Raw genomic sequence first — 24,260 nt, forward strand, 5'->3', positions numbered from 1 at the left:
GCAGCAAATCTTTTTCACCGGTCCAGCAGTAGTCCTTCTTGACTTGTCCCCTCCAGGATACAACAACCTTAACACAAAGTATAACTCAACAACTCTGGACAAGAGTTGAGTCCAAAGCTCCACAAAAAGAACACGATCCCTTCAACTAATAAGAACTCTCTTTTTTAACGAACTTTATGCACTCTATATTTTCTTGGGTGTCCCATACCAAATGAAGACCACTACTATTTATAGTTGAGAAAGTCTTTCTAGCAATGAATAGGAAGATAATGGGGTAGTAAATAGTGAAGATAAATGGCCTTAAGAGTTACATAGGTTACAAGGTATAATGCAGGAATAAAGAAAGAAATAATATATGAGAAGTTACAAAAGTTTCTCTTGGCTGAATGGTCAAAGCCAACCGTTGGTGACATGCAACAAAGAATTAGTAACATATTCAGTACGGAGTAATGCACTAAGCAAGAAATAATTGTCATTACTTCTGTAGCATATGAGAAAGTCAATCAAACGATAATATTTTAATCCCAAAAACTAAGCAAATTAATATTAAAATGCTAACACAAAACCAACAATCCCCACTCATTTTAATATTACTAGTTTTTTGACACGTGCGTTGCACGTGACTATCAATTCCAAAAATATATGTGATAGTAGATAATATTGCTTATTTAAGTGAAGATTTGAATAATAAGCTCAGAAAAAATAATATTGCAGATTTTTTTGTGAATGTTCAACATGGATCGTCATATATATATCTCTTATTCACGCAAACCTATGAAGATAGTCAATGAAACATTTTATTAGTTAAATGCAATAATGTATATATATTTATTTCAATTTGATGAGGTTCAATTATGTAATTAGTCATATCTCACTAATATTACCTTGTAGACAATATTCGCTTTGTATTTTTCTTGTTATCTAACCAGATGTGTTTTGCATGTGTATTCCACGTTAAATTGTTTAGATGTCATATGAACATGTGAAGAGAACAACTACATTTAATATATTCACATATTTTCACATTTGTTGTGAGTTTTCTTTTAAAACAAAACTCGAAATATTTTAAAATAATATATTTTGAAGTTAGAAGATCTTATTAACTTGATAATACATTTGTGACATATATAATACTCTAATTTATATACAAATACCTACCCAAATATAAATATATATATTTGCATTAATGAAAATATTTATATCATAAAATTAATATATTAAATAAATAATAAAAATTAAACTAATACAAACTTCAACTGACGTTATTACAAGTAATATAAATTTTTCTTCGTCTAAAATACTGAAATATTAAGAAATGGTAAATAAGTAAAACAAAAGGGAGATGTTTATATAGTATTAACTATTTTGAAAGCAAACTTTATGAGAGTTTAAATCACATAAGTAGCATTGATAAATAAAATCCTTCTTTTGTCTTGAGCATCAAAAACAAATCGTGATGATTCTCTAAATTTTGGAAAAGATATTCAGAAGCATGCATCTACATCTCAAGAGAAATTGTTGAAAAAACAAATGAATTTAGACTACATCATGTTAACTTCATATATTGGAACATTACATACTAATGTATATTGGAACATACATTATTATATCATCAAAATTATTTTCCTCAAGTACTCGAGGTTATGAAATGTACCCTCTTAGGATAGAACGACTTACTTCATTAGATAAGTGGTACTTCATATTCCGCTAAACTTCGAACTCACTCAACGACAATAAATCACCCAAAAAAATTTAAAATGCAAGAAGAAGAGTAGAAGATTAAAAAAAATGTGGTTGAAAAATGAGAGGAAGCCCCTCTATTTATAATCAACAAAGGGTAGTATACACAAATGTTTTTTGTGTCTTATCTGAAAAGTCATGATCTTTTCGAGAAGTCACAACCCTTTGGAAAAGTCACAACTTATTGAAAAAGTCACAACTCTTTGGAAAAGTCACAACTTATTGAAAAAGTCACAATTCTTTGGAAAAGTTACAACTCATCGAAAAATCACAACCCTTCGAAGCCAATCACAACTTATAAAAAAAGTCACAACTCATCGAAAAAGTCACAACCTAAGTTAGGGATGTTTTAGTAAATTAACATTCAAGTTAGGAGTTCATGCTTTTAAGGTAATATAGATAGATATTAGAGAATAAATCAGTTGAAGGAAGACTACTATGCATAATGAAGGTGTGCTCTTTATTGAACTTTCACATAGTGAAACAATAACTTTTACTCCAGAGTCGTAGTGGTCTCAGACTTGAACTATGACTACTTAAGAGAAATGAAATATCACTGCTCACACATAATAATTAAGGTGTTGTCATGAGCTTTAAAGCCAACACGTTATGACCTTGTGCTATCTCGATTTCATGAGTGCTTTTGAGAATAAGCCCAATTCTCATAGGAAGCGACCTACTTCCACACTCACATAGGTGAAATTTGTCGAGAGTGCTCCTGTAATTTTAACACACTACCCATACAGGAAACAATGCACTCACATCATAGGGAGGGAATAAAAAATAGTTCATTTTTTCACAACAAGTCATCATATGATTAGTTTTTCCCTTTGAACCTGGTTATAGGATCTCTAGTCCCCAGGTTGGGTTTCCTCATATATGGCTCAAAGATTTATAGGCTTCAATCCCATCCCCCTTGATGTGCTCCAGACCTTTTCTCTTGTTAAGGCCTTAGTAAGAGGATCTCTAAGATTATCACATGATTTGACATAATCAACATTAATGGTACCATTTGTCAAATACGATCTTACATTACTGTTTTCCTCATTATAGGTCTGGATATACCGTTGTAATAACGGTTTTGAACTCTACCAATTGCAACAGTTCTATCACAATGAGTTAAAATAGGAGGAATTGGTTTTTAAAAATAAGGAATTTGAAACAATAAATCTCTTAACCAATTCCTTCCTCACTAGCTGAAGCTAAAGTAATTAGTTCAGCCTCCATGGTAGAGTTAACAATTATAGTTTGCTTTTTTGATCTCCAACAAATAGCACCACCACCCAAAGTAAAAACATAACCAGTGGTAGAACAGGAATCACCTGATAAAGTGTTCCAATCTGCATCAGAAAAGCCTTCAAGTACAACATGATATTTTTTATAGAACAAACCACAATTTTTTGTTCCAATTAAATATCTCATAACTCTAGTTATATCATGCCAATGTTCATTACCTGGCTTGCTAGTAAACCTGCCAAGTACTCCTACTGCATATGCAATATTAGGCCTAGTACAATCAGTCATATACCTCAAACTTTCAATTATGCTAGCATATTCCTTTTGATTTATTACATCATTTTCACTTTCAACAGGAAATAAGTGAACACTTGAATCAAAAGGAGTTACAACATGCTTGCAATCATGAAAGTTATATTTTTTCAAAATTTTCTCAGCATAATGTGACTGGTCAAGGAAAATTCCATCACATGTTTTTGTTATTTTTATTCCAAGGATAAAATTTGCCTCACCAAGATCTTTCATATCAAAATGACTTCTAAGAATATTCTTAGCTTCACCAATGACATTCATGTTAGAGCCAAAGATCAACATATAGACAAATAATAACATGTGAATTATTCCAAGACTTGTGATAAATGCACTTATCACACTCATTTGTTTTAAAATCATTTTTAATCATGCATGAATCAAACTTTTCATGCAGTTGCTTTGGTGCATGTTTCAAGCCATATAAGGATTTAGTAAGTTTACATACTTTGCTTCCTTGGCCTGCTTCAACAAAATACTCGGGTTGATCCATATAAATTTTCTCATTTAGGTCTCCATTTACAAAAGCAGTTCTTACATCCATTTGATGAATTTGCAAACAAAAAATTGCAGCCATAAAAATTAAAAATCTTATGGATTTCTGTTGGGAGCACCCCCGAATGGGCCCTGCAGTGCACGATCCAGATTTAGTTGGAGCTCCAATGTGGGCTCCGGACATTGGGTGGAAAACCAAAAAAAAGTATAGAATGGTATCAAATTTTAAAAAATAAAAATAAAAAAATAAATCTTATGGATGTAATTCTTGTTACCGATGAAAAAGTATCAAAAAAATTCTAGGACTTTTAGTTGTTTAAAACCTTTTGCGACTAGCCTAGTCTTATATTTAGCAATTGATCCATCTGATTTCAACTTTTTACTTAAGACCCATTTGTAACCAATAGTTTTACAACCCGGTGGTAAGTCAACTAACTTCCAAGATTAATTTATTAGAAATTAGTGATTGCAATTCATCATGTACAACTTCTTTCCAATAAATAGAATCATGCGAAGATAATGCTTCTTTCAAAGTGAGAGGGTCGTCTGAAACATTAAACACATAAAAATCAGGATCAATTTTTTTTCTACTCTAGCTCTTTTACTTCTTCTTAACTCAAAATCATCAATTTCTTTATTTTTCAAAGTAGAAGTATGAGAACTAGATAGTGACAAAATATTTTGTTCAATCCTTTGACCCCCACTATTTTTAGAATCAAAAGGAAATTTATTTTCATGAAAAATAGTATCACCTGGTTCTATTATAATATTATCTTCAAGATTAAAAAATCTATAGGCTTTACTATTTGAAGCATAACCAAGAAAAGCACAAGTAGTAACTTTCTTACCCAACTTTATAATCTTGGGATCCATTAGCCTCACAAAGGCAAGATAACCCTAAACTCTTAGATATCTCAAACTTGACTTGTGACCTTTCCACAATTCAAAAGGTGTCAATTTAGACTTTTTATGAGGCACACGATTCAACACATAACAAGCAGTCAAAATAGCTTCACCCCAAAATTTAAAGGTGCATGTGACTCAATAAGCATGCCATTAGTCAATTCAACCAAAGTTCTATTTTTTCTTTCCGCTACACCATTAGATGAAGGAGAATAAGGAGGAGTTGTTTCACGAATTATTTCCAATGATCTAACAAAAGAATTAAACTCATTTGACTCATATTCACGGCATCTATCACTTCTAATTCTTTTTATTTTTCTTCCAAACTGATTTTCAATCTCATGGAGATAAACTTTAAAGTTTTCAAAATCATCACTTTTATTTTTCATCAAGTATACATATGTAAACTTAGAAAAATCATCAATGAAAGTGATAAAATATCTATTACCTCCACGAGTTAAAATTCCTCCAAGTTCATAAATATCAGTATGAACTAATTCTAACAAATCAATTTTTCTTTCAACTTGAAAATGAGGCCTTTTAGTAATTTTGGGTTTACTACAAGCCTCACACTTTTCAAAATTCTTTTTAACCATTGGGATTAATCCTAAACAACTCATGATTCCAACATAACGATCATTAATATGACACAAACGAGCATGCCAAAAATTGGTAGAAGAAAGCATATAAACAGAAGTAGAAGCTTTATTCATGTCAACATTCAGTTTGAACATCCCATCACAAGCATATCCCTTTCCCAAAAAAATATCCTTCTTCACTATTACATATTGATCAGATTCAATAATATGTTTAAAGCGTGCTTTATTAAGAAGAAAACTAGACATTAAGTTTTTTTCTCATGGAAGGAGTATAAAGTACATCTTTCAAAGTTAATACCCTTCCAGAAGTAAAACACAATTCGGCATCTCCCGTTTCAAGCACTTGAGTTGTGTGAGAATCACCAAGCTTTGTTAGAATGAGTATATTTTTAAAACCAGTCTTTGTCATAACAAACATGATGGTTTGCACCAGAATCAACCCACCATCCATCAACACTCTCAACCATGTTTATGTCCGTAATCACCGCCACAAAAGGTTCTTCGGTAACGTTTGCTTAAGGGTTAGGACCACATTTTCGGAATCTGCAAAATTGAGCAATATGCCCGCTCTTGCCACAAACAAAACATGGTCCCTTATCTTGAACTTGTTGATTTTGTACTTGGTTATTTTCACCATTATTTTTCTTGGGAGGTCTACCATTATTTTTCTTGAATTTTTTATTCATAGGCTTCAAAGAAGTATTTTTGTGAGATTCGGGAGTAGCATTATCCGAAGTAATTAAATTTACCTTCGTTGTTATGTTGCTCTCTTCTGTTTGTAAAAGTCTATCTTGGCCCCTTGACTCTTCTTCTATACATATTTTCATTATCAACATCTCAAGAGAGGTTTTCTTTTGTTTGTGGCGCATAGTTTTTTGAAATTCCTTTCAAGAAGGTGGAAGTTTATCTACTATGCCACAAACAATAAGGTTATCTCCAATTTTGACCACCTCGGACCTTAGCTCTCCAACAATCATTATAAAGTCTTGAGCTTGGTCTACCACTGATTTATTGTCCACAATTTGAAAACGAAAAAATCTACTAGCCTCATATTTTTTCGCTCTAGCCTCTTCAGTATCATACTTACTCTGCAATGCTTTTCAAATTTTCTATGTACTAGAGTAAGTTCTATCATAATAATCATAAAAATTATCAGATAAACAATTAAGAATATAATACCGACACTTATAGGAATCACCATCGTACTTTTCCACTTTCTCTGGATGAGAAATAGTTTCATTATCATTCATAGAGGTGATGTCTACTTTATTAGGATTCTTCTCAGTTAACACATAAGAAACATTGAGAAGACTTAAGTAGAAAATTACTTTACCCTTCCATCTTTTGAAATGGTTACCATTGAACCGAAATGGCTTGTTAAGGTCTCCCATCTTGACATCCGTGAATTTTTTAATTGTAGCCATTATGAATCTCCTTAAAATTGTTAGTGAAAAATTACAAAATAACAGAATTATAAGATTACAATTGAAAATGAAATGAAGAAATGAATTTTTTTTAGGCTGAGGCGCGAATATCTCGCTCTCTTTAAGGAGATTCAAGCCCAGTGCAGCAAATGTTTTTCTCCGGTCCAGCAGTAGTATTTATTGACTTGTCCCCTCTAGTATACAACAACCTTAACACAAAGTATAACTCAACAACTCTGGACAAGAATTGAGTCTAAAGCTCACAAAAAGAACACCTACCTTCAACTAATATGAACTCTCTTTTTTAACAAACTTTATGCACTCTATATTTTCTTGTGTGTCCCAAACCAAATGAAGACCACCACTATTTATAGTTGAGAAAGTCTTCCTAGCAATGAATAAGAAGATAATGGGGTAGTAAATAGTGAAGATAAATGGCCTTAGGAGTTACATAGGTTACAAGGTATAATGGAGGAATAAAGAAAGAAAATAATATATGAGAAATTACAAAAGTTTCTCTTGGCTGAATGGTCAAAGCCAACCGTTGGTGACATGCAACAAAGAATTAGTAACATATGCAGTAACTCCAAAATGGAGTAATGCACTAAGCAAGAATAATTGTCATTACTTCTGTAGCATATGAGAAAGTCAACCAAACGACAATATTTTAATCCCTAAAACTAAGCAAATTAATATTAAAATGCTAACACAAAACCAACAAAACTTATCTCCACCATTTGTATCAACATTCAAACCTTGAAGACTTATAAATTGTCTTTCATAAATCACCCCCCCCCCCCCCCCCCTCCCCCCGTCACAATGTACGGATAAGGATGTATACTTACCACAATATATATATATTGTGTTGTTGTTGATGACTTGTAAGTTGATTTTGATTTGATGAACCTCCATTTGTTTCGATTAGGCCATAAATTTATAAACAAAAAATAATTTATGAGAGAAGAAAAAAGGTTTTTCTTTTTCCTGATAAACAAGGATATAATATTAATAGCTAATATGCTTCATTACATAGTAGTGGTTGCGAGGCCTGAAGTAGAACTATTACAATATTTCATAGTAGGCATTGAACTGATAAGACGAACAAATAGAGTTCCCACTTTGTCTGCTTCCACTAGCTTTGAAACAAACAATGGCTTGACTTCCAAATATTTGCAAAAGTTGTCTTCCTTCATTGCTTATGAAAACAAAAGGTTTTATATATAATTCTCAAAGATCCATAGATAATAACAGTGAAACATTAAGTAACAACTCCTTCATTAAGTACTTCCCTTTTGAGTCATTATAAACACAAATGGAATATAACAAGTACAAAGATGACATGAAATATTATTCCTGACTGATCAGCCAAATAAATTCATTTTACTATATGTATGAATTCATTCTACAAAGAGGAAATTTGTCATTCTGCTTTACATTTAGCGCAATATTTATTTACTAGATAAAGAAAGCAACTAATCTTATGTGTAAAACCTTGTCCTGGGTGAAAACATTTAGTATTGGACTTTATCGACTTTGATGCCTTGGAGTCTTCTTTACGAAGATAGAAAATGAAGGATAAGTAAAATCTGAATATTATTCAGAAATAATTTTGTATTCACTGTTTGTCTTTATTATACAAGGATGCTTTTAACTTATGTGCTAAATTGGTTCCTTAACGTGACAATAATACTTGAATTTGATCATTACAAAATGGTAATATTGTAAATGTTCGAGGGTAAATAAAAAAAATCTTGTTGGATATGCCTTTTCATAGTTAGTTTCATCTTGTTGGATATGTCTTCCCATAAAATCATGTCGCATTTGGTCTATATGAAATTCTGGTCGAGCTCCCTCAAATATCAAAGAATTCTTTTATCTCTTCTATACTCCATTCTGAGAAGAAAAATTATCATCTCCACTATATGTATCAGTATTAACACCTTGATGACTCATAAATTGATGTTGATCATGACGCTAATCCTGAATCATCAAGGCATCCGTTGGCTCTATATCATTCTGTTGTGGAAAATCTCATGTGCACTACCTTGAGTCATCAAGAAATAACTTGGCTCTACAACACTTTGTTGTGGAAACAACCTATCTCCACCATTTGTGTCAGTATTAACACCTGGATGACTCATAAGCTGATGTTGATCATAACGTTGATCCTGAATCATCAAGGCATTTGTTAACTTTATATCATTCTATTGTGGAAATAACTCATGTGCAATACTTGTATTAATATTAACACCTTGATGACTCATCAACTGATGATGATCATAAGGTTGATCCTAAATGAATGCTCTCCATTATGCAAATAACTCATCTAAACTACATATATCAGTATGACCACCTTGATAACTCATAAATTGATGGTGATCATGATGTTGATCCTGAATCATCAAGGCATCAGTTGGATCTACATCATTTTGTTGTGGAAAAACTCATGTGCACTACTTGTATGAATATTAACATCTTGATGACTCATAAACTGATGTTGGTTATGATGCCAATCTTCAGTCATCGAGAAATCACTTGGCTCTACAGTACTTTGTTGTGCAAACAACCTATCTCCGCCACCTCTATCAATATTTACACCTCCACCTGTATCAGTATTAACACCTTGATGATTCATAGGCTGATGTTGGTCATGATTCATCAAGAAATCGCTTGGATTTACAACACTCCATTGTGCAAACAACTTATCTCCACCACCTATATCAATAATCACATCTTGATGACTCTTAAACTGATGTTGATCTTGAATCATCAAGGAATCAGTTGGATGTACAATACTCCATTGTTCGAACAACTTATTTCCACCATTTGTATTAATATTCACACCTTCAAAAGGTTGGGCTAAGAAATTCACTTGTGAAAATATACCGGGTATGTCATGTTGTTGTTGATTACTTGTAAATTGTTGTTGATGAAGATGACCCTCCATATGTTACAAATTAGGATTTATAAACCAAAAATACTTGAGAGAAGAAAAAGGGTTTTATATGAAGGGGGTGAGGGAAGGAAAATAATAGTTGGTGCAAAATGTGAATATAATGTATGAATTTGTAAGGAAAAGTAATATATCTATGTGCTTATATACACACATCGGGGGCTCTATCCTTTTGTACTTTGTTTCGAGATTTGAAAAAGATAAATGAAAGACTAGAATACTGTAAATTATTTTCCATATTTGTTTCATTTTATGGATCTTAGTTTGACCAAATACTAAATTAATTAGTAAGAATGATTTTAAAACTTTGTACCTAATAAAAAATATGCATAGACAGAATTTTTATTTAAATTTTTCGTCTTAAACATGATACTTATGATATTGAAATTAAATTTTTTTATATATCAATAATAAAAGATAAAAAATCGAGTTAACGTAACAATAATACTTGAATTTAATCATTACAAAGTGATAATATTTCAAATGCTTGAGGGTAAGTTCTAGAAAAATCTTGTTGGATATGCCTTTCCATACTTAGTTTCATCTTGTATATGAATTCCCAAAAAATCATGTTGCATTTGGTCTATATGAAATTCTTGTCGAGCTCCCTTAAATATTAGAAAATTCGTTCATCTCTTCTGTACTCCATCTTGAGAATAACTTATCATCTCCACTATATGTATCAATGACTAAAAAATTGGTGTTGATCATGACGCTGATCCTGAATCATCAAGGCATCCGTTGGCTCTATATCATTCTGTTGCGAAATTAACTCATGTGCATTACTTGTATTAATATTAACACCTTGATGAGTCATCAACTGATGTTGATCATGAGGTTGATCCTGAATGAATGCACTCCATTGTGCAAATAATTCATCTAAACTACGTATATCAGTATGACCACCTTGATGACTCATCAATTGATGTTGATCCTGAATCATCAAGGCAACAGTTTGCTCTATATCATTCTGTTGTGGAAATAACTCATGTGAATTACTTGTATTAATATTAACACCTTGATGACTCATCAACTTAACCTGATCATGAGGTTGATCCTGAATGAATGCACTCCATTGTGCAAATAACTCATCTAAACTACGTATATCAGTATGACCACCTTGATGATTCATAAATTGATGTTGATCATGATGTTGATCCTGAATCATCAAGGCAGCGGTTGACTCTATATCATTCTGTTGTGGAAACAACTCATGTGCACTATTTGAATTTATATTAACATCTTGATGATTCATAAACTGATGTTGGTTATGATGCCAATCTTGAGTAATCGAGAGATCACATGGCTCTACAACACTTTGTTGTGCAAACAACCTATCTCCGCCACCTGTATCAGTATTAGCACCTTGATGATTCATAAACTGTTGTTTGTCATGATTCATCAAGAAATCGCTTGGCTTTACAACACTCCATTGTGCAAACAACTTATCCCCACCACCTGTATTAATATTCAGATCTTGATGACTCTTAAACTGATGTTGATCTTGAATCATCAAGGAATCAGTTGGCTGTACAAAGCTCCATTGTTCGAACAACTTATCTCCACCATTTGTATTAATATTCACACCTTCACAAGGTTGGGCTAAGGATGTATGCATTCCACCACTCATATAATTCACTTGTGAAAATATACTGGGTATGTTATGTTGTTGTTGATTACTTGTAAATTGTGGTTGATGAAGATGACCCTCCATTTGTTACAAATTAGGATTTATAAACCAAAAATACTTGAGAGAAGAGAAAGGGTTTTATATGAAGGAGGGGAGGAAAATAATAGTTGATGCGAAATGTGAATATAATGTATGAATTTGTAAGGAAAAGTAATATATCTATGTGCTTATATACATGCATCGGGGGCACTATCCTTTTGTACTTTGTTTCAAGATTTGAAAAAGATAAATGAAGACTAACATATTGTAAATTATTTTCCATATTTGGTTCATTTTATGGATCTTAGTTTGACCAAATACAAAGTTAATTAGTAAGTGATTTTAAAACTTTGTAACTAATAAAAAATATGCATTGACCGAATTTTTATTTATTTATTTAGTCTTAAATCTGATACTTATGATATTGAAATTAATTTTTTTTCTATATCAATAATAAAAGATAACAAATATTTTCACTATCATTAATGTTTTTCCTTTAAGGGATTAGTCTTCTCCAATCGGATATCTCAAAGTGGAAATTTATTTATTATCTTTCTTTATTTGGCAGCGCTTCTCTCGAATGGATCCTGCGCATCGTAAATTCAAATTAGCTCTGTTTGTATTTGTACTGGCTAATTGAGATCCATATTTGTTCATATTACGTCATGCTGACGAAAGATATGTGTACGGGGTGAGTCAGCGACCACTTGTTCACTCATTTAAATGTTTTTTGGATAGTACGTATGTAGTAACTATGTGTACTACAAAATAAAAGTAGGAACAAGGCATAATAACCCCCTTGAATTTTCATAAAATTATTAATTATACATTTAAATTATGGAAATGTCATATTATCCCTTTGAATTTACGTTTTATGTATTATTTACACTTCTAAACTATATGAGGGTGCTATTACCCACTAAACTTAATTATTCCATATTATTTAAACCCTTGAATTAATTTTGTCCAATTTATTTTGGTGTCTAATTGTAGTTTTTGATCCAGTTTTATTTGCCAAATAAATTAAAGGAACTTGTGTAAAGTATCAATAGCTTTACAAGTACATGACAATTTCGTAAACAAAGGAAACATGTGCAAATTATCAAGAATAATTTTTAAATATCAGAATGATTCATGGAGTTTCATAAATACAAAAATGAGTGCAAAAGTGTACTTAACATTTTAAACACAAAAAGTAGTGCAATTTTGACAATTATGTTAAGAGGGTAATAGGACCCTCAGATAGTTTAGAGGTATAAATAATATAGAAAAATTAAGTGAAAAAATAATAGGACCCTCACATAATTTGTGTGTATCTGAGGATTTTGTCATGATTCAGATGGGGGGGGGGGGGGGGGGGATTCTTATGTCTTGTCCCACAAAAGTGCGTTCAAAATTTATAACGATATCATAAAATTAAATCATAAATTTAAGTTATATACAACATCATTATATATAAGGTTATTAAGGAAAGATATTTCTATAGGTAAATATTCATGAAAAATGAGATTTACTAGCTAGCTTGAAAGATATTGGTGATTATCAAATTACCAGTGTGCTCCTTTTGTTACAATTAATGTGACATTTTTTGTTTTCGGAAATTCAAACTATGTGAACTTTGAAAATATTTTTAGATATAGTCTTTCATCATATAAATGAGAAGAATTGCAACCTATAGTTTTTTTCGTATATAGTTCTTGAATATATAAATTATAATCTTAGAATATTGAGTTGAAAATCAAATCCAATTTAACTTAGAAGATTAGTCTCTCTCTATCTCTCTCTCTCTCTCACACACACACACATATAATGCATATCATACCCAACCAAATACTCTCTTCTGGTAGCTAACCGACATCGTAGTTGTCAACTTGTGGTCATCTGTACCATAGACATATTCTTGTGGGAAAATAGGCCCCTATTTCCTTAGATATAGCTCAGAGTTGATGCATATAAGATGACATGATATGAACTATGAATGTATATAGTATGCCATAATAAGAACTTAGCCAATTTTAGCTCTTTGATACTATTAGTCTCTTAATCTCATAACACTTTCGTATAACATATAAAAGCCTCTTAGAACTTTATATACTTTCCGAATAAACTTGAACTTAACTTGACATTTGAAAGGTAAGTTAAACTAAAGGATGTTCATAAAGATCTGACGGTGCTACAATTAGTTTCTATACATGTTTCATTAAGTAGAAGAAAGTATTTAAAATAATATGTCCTTTAGGTGTTTAAACATACAAGTTATATTTGAGAGTTTTTGAAATTGACGTGTTATTGTTAAGTTTTCTGATGAGTGATAGATTTACACTCATTTGAGGCCTATTTAACTCAACATTTAGTATCCTCAATGCCTAATTATGTCCTATTCGAATGATATTGTGTTTATTTGGAATTATGAAGTCTAAAGGACAACGCAAGGATGAATGTTCAAAAGAAGGGTAAAAAAATATGAAAATAAGTGTTAACTTCATATTGCTGATCGCCTAGCAAGAAGTTAGGATTGTCTAATGAGACTGACCTCGCCTAAAGTAACAGTGCCCAACACTTGAATTTATTGAGGCAGGTCGGCGAACAAAAAGGGAAATACTGATGCACCAAATGAGAAAGGTGAAAATGTTGACAATCGCCGAAGGCGACGGTACAAGGAGAAAAATTAAAGGCATCAAAAGTGAACAAATGTGGTACTCAGTGATTCGCCGAGTGTGAACGACAGACTTGAATGAGTTCGATGACTGAGGTTCAATCACCTGAAGCCTAGAGCAAGAGAAAGGCGAGTTGATGAGCAGTTGGCTATCCGCTCTTTGTGATTGACGAGCCCAATTAATGTCGCCCAATGGGTCATGTATTGATTTTTGGGACAAATTTTGGGGAAATTATAAATAGCCCAAAGGAGAGAGAAGTCAAGAGTTCAAAAATAGAAATGTTTTGAACAATAGTGAGAGAGAGAAAAACTTTACCTTGTGAAGAACACTTTCTAGTTTTTTGGGGTTTTCAATTTTGTTCTTGAAATTGATAAATTGAAGTTGAATTCAAAGTGGGTTTGCTTTTAATTTGTTAATTCATGTCACCCATGACTACTTTCATGAAAGATATTATTTCTTTACCCTTTATGATGGGTGACTAAAACCCCAAATCAAGGGGTGCAATTATGGAGTCAGGTGTTGATTTAATGTAGTGTGTATTGTATTATGCTCGATTTTGCTGCTATTCATACATGAGATGAAATGATTCTATGAGGTCGATGCCTAATTAGTTCAATAATTAGTGTCCTCAATGCCTAATTATGTCCTATTCTAATGATATTGTGGTTATTTGCAGCTATGAAGGCTAAAGGACAAGACAAGGATGAATGTTCGAAAGAATGATCAAAATATGAAAAGAAGTGTAAACTCCATATTGTTGATCGCCTAGCAAGAAGGGCAAATTTCCTATGAGACTGACCTCACCTAAAGTAACAATGCACAACACTTGAATTTATTGAGGCAGGTCGGCGAACAAAAAGGGAAATGACAATGCGCCGAATGAGAAAGGAAAACATGATGGTCATTTCCAAAGGTGACAGTACAAAGAGAAAAATTGAAGGTTCGAAAGGCGAACAAAGGTGGTACTCGGAGATTCACCAAGTGTGAAAGGCAGAATTGAACGAGCTCATTGACTGAGGTTCAAACACCTGAAGCCTAGAGCAAGAGAAAGGCGAGTTGAGAAGCAGTTGGCGATCCGTCCATTGTGATTGGCGAGCCCGACTAATGTCGCCCAATCGGTCATGTATTGGATTTTGGGCAAAATTTTGGAAAAAGTTATAAATAGCCTGAGTAGCTGTGGAATTTCTGACACTGCCCATGACATACGAGCAAGTTGAGGCCTGGAAACCAGTTGTAAGTGCAGTCCATGCCAAAGGAGGAATCTTTTTTTGCCAACTTTGGCATACAGGGAGGGTTTCTAGCAAAGGTAGTTAACTAACTCACTTTATATACTCACATTTGATGCTTCCAACTTCTTAACCGACTCTTACCACAGATTTTCAACCCAATGGACAAGCTCCTATCTCCTGCACAGACAAGCCATCAAAACCTTTAATTTGTTCTGATGTCCGGGATGTTGCACAATTTCCACCACCACGGCGGTTGAGAACAGACGAAATTCCTCAAATTGTTAACGATTTTCGGCTTGCTGCTAGAAATGCTATTGAAACTGGTAAAACTTACTAGACATGTTCTCTATTATGAAGGAAAGTTGTTTAATTCTGTCTGAAACTGTGGACTAGAAAATCTTCCTTCCATATTTACCATATGCATTAGATGAAACCAAAGACAAAAAAAAAACAAAGTCAGCAAGTGCTAAAATGGATCATGAGTTTGAAAGCTAAGAATGAAAAGCACACGCATATTCTGGGACTTATTTACTATGTGGGAAGAGGTTAACTTTTGTCAAATATGTAAATTTATTATGTATTTTAAGAGTGTGCTTTGAATATCTTCTCCTGTTCTTTCAGATCAGCACTGCCTTCAAATTAGAACCTTTACTCAAAACTAAGTTTGCTTATGTGAATCTGTTCAATTGTAGGTTTTGATGGGGTTGAGATCCATGGAGCTCATGGCTATCTAATCGACCAGTTTATGAAAGACCAAGTCAATGATCAAACTGACCAATATGGAGGGTCTTTAGAGAACCGTTGTAGATTTGCACTTGAAATAGTTGAAGCAGTTGTAAATGAGATAGGAGCTGACAGAGTCGGAATAAGGCTTTCCCCATTTGCTGATTACATGGATTCAGGAAACTCAAATCCAAGTGCTTTGGGACTTTACATGGCTGAATCCTTGAATAAGTATGGCATTGCATATTGCCACATGGTTGAGCCAAGAATGAAAACACTTGGGGAAAAAGTTGAATGTCCTGAAAGCCTTATACCCATGAGGAAGGCATTTAAAGGTACTTTTATTGTAGCTGGTGGTTACGATAGAGGAGATGGAAACAAAGCTGTGCTTGAAGACTGAGCTGATCTTGTTGCATATGGACGTATGTTTATAGCTAATCCGGATTTACCAAGGAGATTTGAGCTTGATGCACCTCTCAACAAGTATAACAGGGAAACATTCTATACTTCTGATCCTGTTGTTGGCTATACTGACTATCCATTTCTAGAAACCACAATATGACACCGAGGAAGCACTAGATATGATACTCTTTTTCTGGATGTAGGGGGTTTGTAAGATGAGATTAACTAATATCCACGTTGAACTTATATATCATTTGAGTAATTTCTTCGTTGTAATAAAGGCAGTGAAGTATTAAAAGTTGGATTAATGTTCATATCTTCAAATGGTAAGAGGAAATCTTTAAAAGAAATTACCTACATCAGATCACAACTCAAGTTCAGGCAATTCTTCTCAGGAACAGTTTACTAGCAGAACGTTTCTACCTATTTTCAACCACAACAACAGTTTTCCACTCGTGTTTCATCCTCTCAACAGAAGCTTCCTGCGTATTCTGCAATATACCGCCAACCAAGTTACCCCTACTCCAGAAATTTTATGCTTAGTTTTTGGAACAACACAACATAATGATGAAATGAAGAAGAAAGAACCGAAGGCATCGCGAGGGAAAATAAGGTTCAGCAGAAACTTTTCTTCATTCATAACATATTACAAAAAAAAAAGCAAAAACACATATATCCTAATTAGGTTGTTCAGACTCGGGTGTGGGTGTTTCGATAGGGATGCGGATCTAGAGATTAGATCTTTCACGGTCTAAATTTTAAGTTTGTAGATATGGATTCATGAACGAGTATGCGTACCAAGATTCGGCTCAAAATAATTCAGATATTTGAAAATGCTGATATATATCTAAATTATGCGACATTATGAGGAAAACTAACAAGGTATTTCGAGGAGAATCTCATATAGAGATGTAAGGAAAAGAATTGACATAAAAACGTCTACATACAAGGTATTTAATTTGCTTCAATTTTACATTAGCTTTTGTTTTTATTACACAAATCATTGTATTTTCCTGAATTTCTCTGCCATTTTCGATCAAAGTACTCAAAATTGATTGACAAGATTTGGTACAGATCCATACCCACTCCCACGTCGTGTCAACACAGGAGCGACATTGAAAGTAAAGAGTCAGAACTTATTTGTATATATAAACTTTTCAAAATTTAGTAGAAGTCCTTAATTACTTATCTTATCGTTATTATACTTTCTTACAAGGCATATTCTATAAAATAAAGAAGTCATTCCTTTACAAGAGAATTATTGGGACGTCTGGTGGTGACAGCACTGACACGGATTGTTTGTGGAGTCTATTTGAGAGTGGTGTGTGCTTGTGACTTTGATAGAATATATGTGTCCACTATTAGTCAACGGACTAGGTCCCTTGACTCAGCAAGAACAGTAATGAAGAATGAACAATGAAAGGAAAACAACACAAGCAGTTTACACGGAAACCTCCTTGCTCAAGGGAGTAAAATCACGACCTGTTACACAAGATTTTCAACTGTTTTCACTAATTTCTTCAAGCAAAAGTGAAGCACAGATTACAACCCCAAACAAGATTAACCTCTTAATCTCAAAGCTAAGTAATAACTCTATTACTTACTGAGCCTAAGCAGATACCACACCAGTGGCGTAGCTAGAAATTTCACGAAGGGTGTCCAATAATTATATAAACAATTTTTTTTTATAAATGGACACACTAAAAAATTCAAAATCGAACTATGTACTATTAATATTTTTTTATGAATAAATGTTCTAAAATTTTAAAAATCAAATCGCATGATATGTAGCTTAATCATTTTTAAGTTTCAAACTTACACAAATCTCTAGTGACGACAACAATATCGAGACACGAAAAATGGAGGTAGAAGCAAATGAGGTCTTCTTTTGTTTGCTTTTAAGCTTTGTACAAATATTAGAATTTTATTTCAAACTTTAATGAAAAGAAATAAAAAATCAAATTCATTGAAAATTCAATTAGCTTTATTAGATTTTTAAGTTAAAGATTTATAAGAAATTTACTAACTCTTAGACAATTAAAGGAATAATAAAATATGAGCTCTTTAAAAAATGACTTGCTTTTAACAGCGTTATACAAATATCAGAATTTTATTTCAAACTTTAATGAAAAGAAATAAAAAATCAACTTCATTGAAAATTCAATAAGCTTTATTAGATTTTTAAATTATAGATTTATTCGAACCTGCGCGTCAAAGCTCTACAAGAGAGCCTCCAACCGCTGAGCCATAATAGCTTATTATGACAAGGGTGTCCAAAGTATTAAATTTAACCATTTTGAATAGGATTTTACTTAGGTGTACGGTATAATTTTCCGACGAAGGGTGTCCAATCACTGTAGCTTCGCCCCTGTACCACACTGCCCACTAAGCTATCAACCCTAGATAACTTAGACTTCAACTAAGCAGATACAACACTACCCACTAAACCAGCGAGCTCCTAGGTGATTTAGAATTTGACTAAGCAGATACAACACTGCCCACTAAATCAGTTAACTCTATCTGATTTAGACTTTTACAGAAAGAACAAAAGATCTAAATTCTTTATAGATTAGGAACAAATTTACAATGTAAGCATGAAAGTATAACTCATAAGACAACTATGACACTTGCAGCTTGATCAGGTCCCTGTTGCGCTTTTGGAGAATACTTCACCAAGATGGGTCTTTGCTTGTGTTCTTTAGAATTTTCAAGATGCAAAAACTAAGGTTATGTCTATTGAGGAAACCCTTATGAAGGATAGACACAACCTTCGAGGCCATACCATTGGCCGAGGTTTCTGCCACAGTTGGAGACTGTGCACCAACTAATTGTACTTTTACAGCCTGTCATTTGTATACACAACGACACAAGGATTAGGTCCCTTTACAAGGTCTCATGGTTTGTCATATCATCAAAATTGAAAATAACAAACTTGATGTTGTGAATGAATAGAGTCCCCCCTGCAGAGTGTGTTGCCTGTGTAAAATCTTAATCACTGCGTGAGGTGTTAATTGAACTCTCGGAGTAATTAATTGTGTGTATAGTGTCGTATTTGATGATTGAATTCCAGCCTGGTGATGTGTGTATGTGTTTACAGTGTAAATATCTGCAGACTTGAAGTTATTTCAAGTTCTTTGAGCTTGCTGGATATTAACATTCATTTATTTTTGAGCTGAGGCAAAAGATAGGTCTAAATGAGATTGTTTTACTCTTTTAAGTATTTTGTTGGCGTCTTTCATGTGCACGATTATGATTTTGTTGATGATTCTATAACATGCTTACTCTTTTTGCATTTGATTGCTTGATGGTACAATCTTATTGCATTCTTGTATGTGCTTTATGTTGGGTATTTGACCTGAGTTTCTTACTATAAATATGCTCTTCTTTTCCTTAATGGAAAATAGAAAATCTTCATATTAGGCTAGTCCTTTTGTTGTAGGAAAAAGTTTAGGACTCTATAAATAGAGACTCGTTTCTTCTAACTTAGTAACATTCTTAATATAGTCCTAGGGCCTAGAGAGTTTTGTGTGGTGGGAAACAGTTAGACACAAGTGATACGTTATCACTTGTGTGAACCTCTTCTTATTCCGAGTGAATTGGGTAAGATTATTTCTCTCTATATTTTGTACTCTCATATTTATATAGTGGATTGTTCATCTCCTTTGTGGACGTAGGTCGATTGATCGAAGCACGTTAAATCTTTGTGTCTTATGGTATATTTATTGTTTGTCTTCTTACTCATAGTCTTTAGAGGTTTGCTTTGCTAGCTTCCGCACGATACCGGATTATTTTGGTCCTAACACTTTACACTTGCAATACTTGGAAGATGCATTGGTCAAACTGCATTGCAGTTGTGTCTTAAATTTTGTTGTCAAGAATCAGTTCATGTTCTGTTGAAAACAACCTATTTACGTAATACAAAGTAGGATTAAAGTCTTTGTACACCCCCATCTTACCCAGATCTCTTTTGCAATTGGAAGTTCGGTTTTCATGGTTAATCAATGGAAGAAATTGAAGTAGTCTTCTTGTGGTTCATTTTGGAATTGAAGAATTCTTCCACTCCACAAATCAGCTTTGGATTTTAGAAAGTTTTCTTGGAGGCCATTGCAGAAAGTTTTCTTTGCAATTTTGCTATGAAGAAGATATAATTATTAGAGAATTTTAACAATTGATTAGAAATTAATTAGTGTAAAATATAAATAACAAAAGAAAAATTAATTAATAAAGAAAGAAAACAAAAAGGATTAAAAATATTATAATTTATGACATGGCGTTGAAGTATCGCTAATGTGGCAATGAGTGTAATACGTCACATATTGTAAGAGTAGTGTTGTATAACTTACTTTTCGGACAAGTTCATGGGCAATTTATGCATTTTCCCAATTCTATTATTGTAGGCTTGTTTCAACCATATTTATGGTATGCATATCTTTAACTTCATCTACTAACATAATTGCAAAAAGTAGTTATTTTATTTCATTTGATACTCACATATACTACAACATAGTGTGTTTATACATGAACATACATGTGTAGAAAAATTTGAAACACTCGATGTAACTAATAATAATAGAAGATAGATCGATGCACCTAGTATATCAAGCCCTCACTGGCCGAAATGTAGAGCTAAGAATTAACTCACAATGATCGGTAGAGAGTGAATTTATTTATCATTAAATAAGATGAAAACATACGGAATTCAAGTGCAGAAAATGTTTGTGATCTTTGTTAATAGATTACTTCTTTTGTGAGACAAGAAGTATCTGATAACCCTTGGCATCATGCCGTGGTTTCAAGAAATGGATAGTCAGTATAGCCAACAACAGGATCAGATATGTAGAATGTCTCCCTAATATACTTGTTGAGAGGAGCATCTAGCTCAAATCGCTTTGGTAAATCTGGATTGGCTAAGAATAGACGCCCATACACGACAAGATCAGCTCGGTCTTCAAGCACAGCTTTGTTTCCATCTCCTCTATCGTAACCACCAGCTACCAAAAAAGTACCTTTAAATGCCTTCCTCATGGGTACAAGGCTTTCAGGGCATTCAACTTTTACCCCAACTGTTTTCATCCTAGGCTCAACCATGTGGCAGTATGCAATGCCATACTTATTTAAGGATTCAACCATGTAAAGGCCCAAAGCACTTGGGTTTGAGTCTCCTGATTCCATGTAGTCAGCAAATGGAGAAAGCCTTATTCCAACTCTGTCAGCTCCTATCTCATTTACAATCGCTTCAACTATATCAAGTGCAAATCTACAACGGTTCTCTAAAGACCCTCCATATTGGTCAGTTCGATCATTGACTTTGTCTTTCATAAACTGGTCGATTAAATAGCCGTGAGCTCCATGGATCTCAACCCCATCAAATCCTACAAATTGAACAGATTACATAACACAAACTTGGTTTGAAAGAGTGTTAGTTTGAAGACAATACTGATGTGATAGCACATGGAAAGTCATTCAATGAAAGGATTGTACATCACAACTGATCAACTCCCCAATTAATTAATCTAACAAAGCACCTATTTCAGCAAATATTGTGCAAGATTTAAGTTGTTTGTTAAAAAGTCTAGACCTAATTTCATTTCCTTATTCACAGAAATCCATTATGGACATAACCAAAAAGTGAATCATTCTGGTTATTCACTGAAGAGCACCAGTGAAATGCCACTTAGGGTGTGTTCGGTATGGAAGAAAATGTTTTCCACTCACCAATCAAACACTAGAAACTAAGTAAGAACACCACTTATTTTCCAACAAAACATTTTCTAGGAAAACACTTCCCATGAAAAACATTTTCCTTCATACCAAACACACCCTTAGACTGCATATGTAACACTGTTCGTATACATTATGTTGCGAAGGTTACAAAAACATTTCTTGTCTCTCCGTTGTATTGTTTGCAGCAAATGTTCTAATTCAGTGTTCATATATGTCAGTGAAACCAAGAAAATGATATGGGTAGCAGACTCCAAACATATACAATATGAAATGAGTTCACATATTTTAAACAACGTTTACCTTTTCCTACATAGAACATGTTAAAATCATTCTATTTTACCAAACAGTGAACTTTAGAAGAAATTTTTACCAGCTTCAATGGCATTTCTAGCAGCAAGCCGAAAATCATTAATAATGTGAGGAATTTCATCTGTTGCCAGGCGGCGTGGTGGGGTAAACTGTGCAACATCTAGGCCATTGGAACGAATTTGAGGTGTTAATGGCTTGTCTGTGCAGGAGATAGGATCCTGTCCATTGGGCTGAAAACCTGTAGATTGGTGTCGATCAAGAAGCACAAAAGTTACATTTAGTGATACATTAATTCTGTCAAAGTGTCAAAAGTGAGTTACCAGTGTTGGAAACTCTGCCTACATGCCAAATTTGGCAAAAGAAGATTCCTCCTTTGGCATGCACTGCATTTACAATTGGTTTCCAGGCCTCCACTTGCTCTTTTGTCCATATTCCAGGAGTATCATTGTACCTTCAATCAATATGGCATATAGACGAATTTAGAAAAAGTATTCGGGAGGAATGTAGAACGTAATTATAAACTTATTGAGAACTTGGTAAATTGTGGTTACCCTTGGGCAGTGTCAGAAACTCCTGTGGCCTCAGCTATTAGAAGACCCCCTTTTGTGGTTCTTTGGGAGTAATAAAGGATAGCATGTGGTTGAGGAACATTGCCATATGATCTTTGCCTTGTTAATGGCGCCAACACAACTCTGCAAAATATATTAAGTGTTACTAATAAGAAGTAATTCACAAAATGTCCATCAATTCAAAAAGAAGTGTGCTTAAAATTATAAGATAGACGAGATATTTGAGATAGTTGCTCAAAATAATACTAGATTTTAATTCCCTTGAATAATATTGGGTATTCAATGCCCTTGCAACTTTAAATATAAGAGCCACACCATCTTTATCCATCAAATACATACGACTAATCAGAATTAACAGAGTGCAGCTCTAGATGATGCCAGGGATATAAGAACACATTCACCGTCTGTGTTCTCCATTTTCTCATCAACAATTTGAAAAACTTCGGAGTATCACTAAAACAAATAAAGAGAAGTCAAGCTCAACTCTAACTTTATGGAAGAAAAAGTTCATATCTGATTGAATTTCAAGCTTTAACCAAATCAAAGAGTATTGTGGATATCAATTTATTTATTTCATCATTTTTTCATCTAGTATTGTGGACATCAATTAGTGATGTTGCTATAACATGGGAATCTTTTAAATTTGCACAAATAAGAAATCTGTAACAGCAAAACAATGAAAGAACAACATTGATCAATTGAAAATAGGAGAACCCTATTTTGAATTATCAAAAAAAAAAAAAAAAAAAAAAAAAAAAAAAAACACAAACATAAAGGGTTGTTATATGAATAATTAGGAAGAAGAATACCTATGAGACAACTGAAAGTTTCCAATTTTATAAGGGGTTAGTAGAGCAGATTTGTTTTCCATTTTGTGACAGTACAATCTTTCTTGATAATTAAGAGGTATGGATATTTATAGGAAAGGATAAAGTGAGATATAATTGGTGTGCAGTGTGGAGCCACACAAATTAGTCCACATTCTTGCTTTTTCTTTCTCCCACCTACCATCTCAGCCCCCAAAATGAAGCATCTTACTCCCTTTTGTGCTTAGATTCATTGCTCTTCTTCTTTTCTTTTTAAAATATTCCACCCTCACTATTTTCTTAGGAACTCAGGCACCCAGAATTTAATACCTCTTTAGGCGCACACAACTATAACCTTACATTCCTCGTTTGATCGTGCGATATGAAATCATTATTTGAAATCACGAGATGAAATTGAAATTTTGTTTGGACATGCAATTTGAACTTTTTATGTTGTATGCTTTCTCATTAACATAAAAATCTCATAAGTTGTAAAATTATTAAAATTGTCTC

The 24,260-nt window shown here is 33.3% G+C and overlaps 3 protein-coding genes across 3 annotated transcripts; 1 reads left to right on the top strand and 2 right to left on the bottom strand.

Annotated features, from left to right (window-relative positions):
* Positions 1 to 2,913: 2,913 nt before the first annotated feature.
* LOC125835673 (secreted RxLR effector protein 161-like) lies at positions 2,914 to 3,264 on the bottom strand. The gene is made up of 2 exons (XM_049514784.1): positions 3,195 to 3,264; positions 2,914 to 3,095 (listed from the first exon to the last, which is right to left on the bottom strand). Exons 1-2 carry the CDS (start codon positions 3,262 to 3,264, stop codon positions 2,914 to 2,916), a joined length of 252 nt encoding a protein of 83 aa, XP_049370741.1.
* Positions 3,265 to 15,361: 12,097 nt separating this feature from the next.
* LOC125835662 (12-oxophytodienoate reductase 1-like) lies at positions 15,362 to 16,647 on the top strand. Its single transcript, XM_049514776.1, has 2 exons — positions 15,362 to 15,537; positions 15,907 to 16,647. The coding sequence occupies exon 2, from the start codon at positions 15,960 to 15,962 to the stop codon at positions 16,335 to 16,337; it is 378 nt and encodes a 125-aa protein (XP_049370733.1). The 5' UTR covers positions 15,362 to 15,537; positions 15,907 to 15,959; the 3' UTR covers positions 16,338 to 16,647.
* A 4,145-nt stretch (positions 16,648 to 20,792) lies between these two features.
* Positions 20,793 to 23,976, bottom strand: LOC125835647 (12-oxophytodienoate reductase 1-like). Its single transcript, XM_049514757.1, has 5 exons — positions 23,751 to 23,976; positions 22,924 to 23,064; positions 22,693 to 22,823; positions 22,434 to 22,610; positions 20,793 to 21,711 (listed from the first exon to the last, which is right to left on the bottom strand). The coding sequence occupies exons 1-5, from the start codon at positions 23,810 to 23,812 to the stop codon at positions 21,119 to 21,121; spliced, it is 1,104 nt and encodes a 367-aa protein (XP_049370714.1). The 5' UTR covers positions 23,813 to 23,976; the 3' UTR covers positions 20,793 to 21,118.
* Between the last annotated feature and the right edge of the window lie 284 nt (positions 23,977 to 24,260).

The sequence above is a fragment of the Solanum verrucosum genome, unplaced genomic scaffold (genome assembly GCF_900185275.1).
Source record: "Solanum verrucosum unplaced genomic scaffold, falcon-dt-bn FXZP01000128.1, whole genome shotgun sequence".
Classification (NCBI taxonomy): Eukaryota; Viridiplantae; Streptophyta; class Magnoliopsida; order Solanales; family Solanaceae; genus Solanum; species Solanum verrucosum.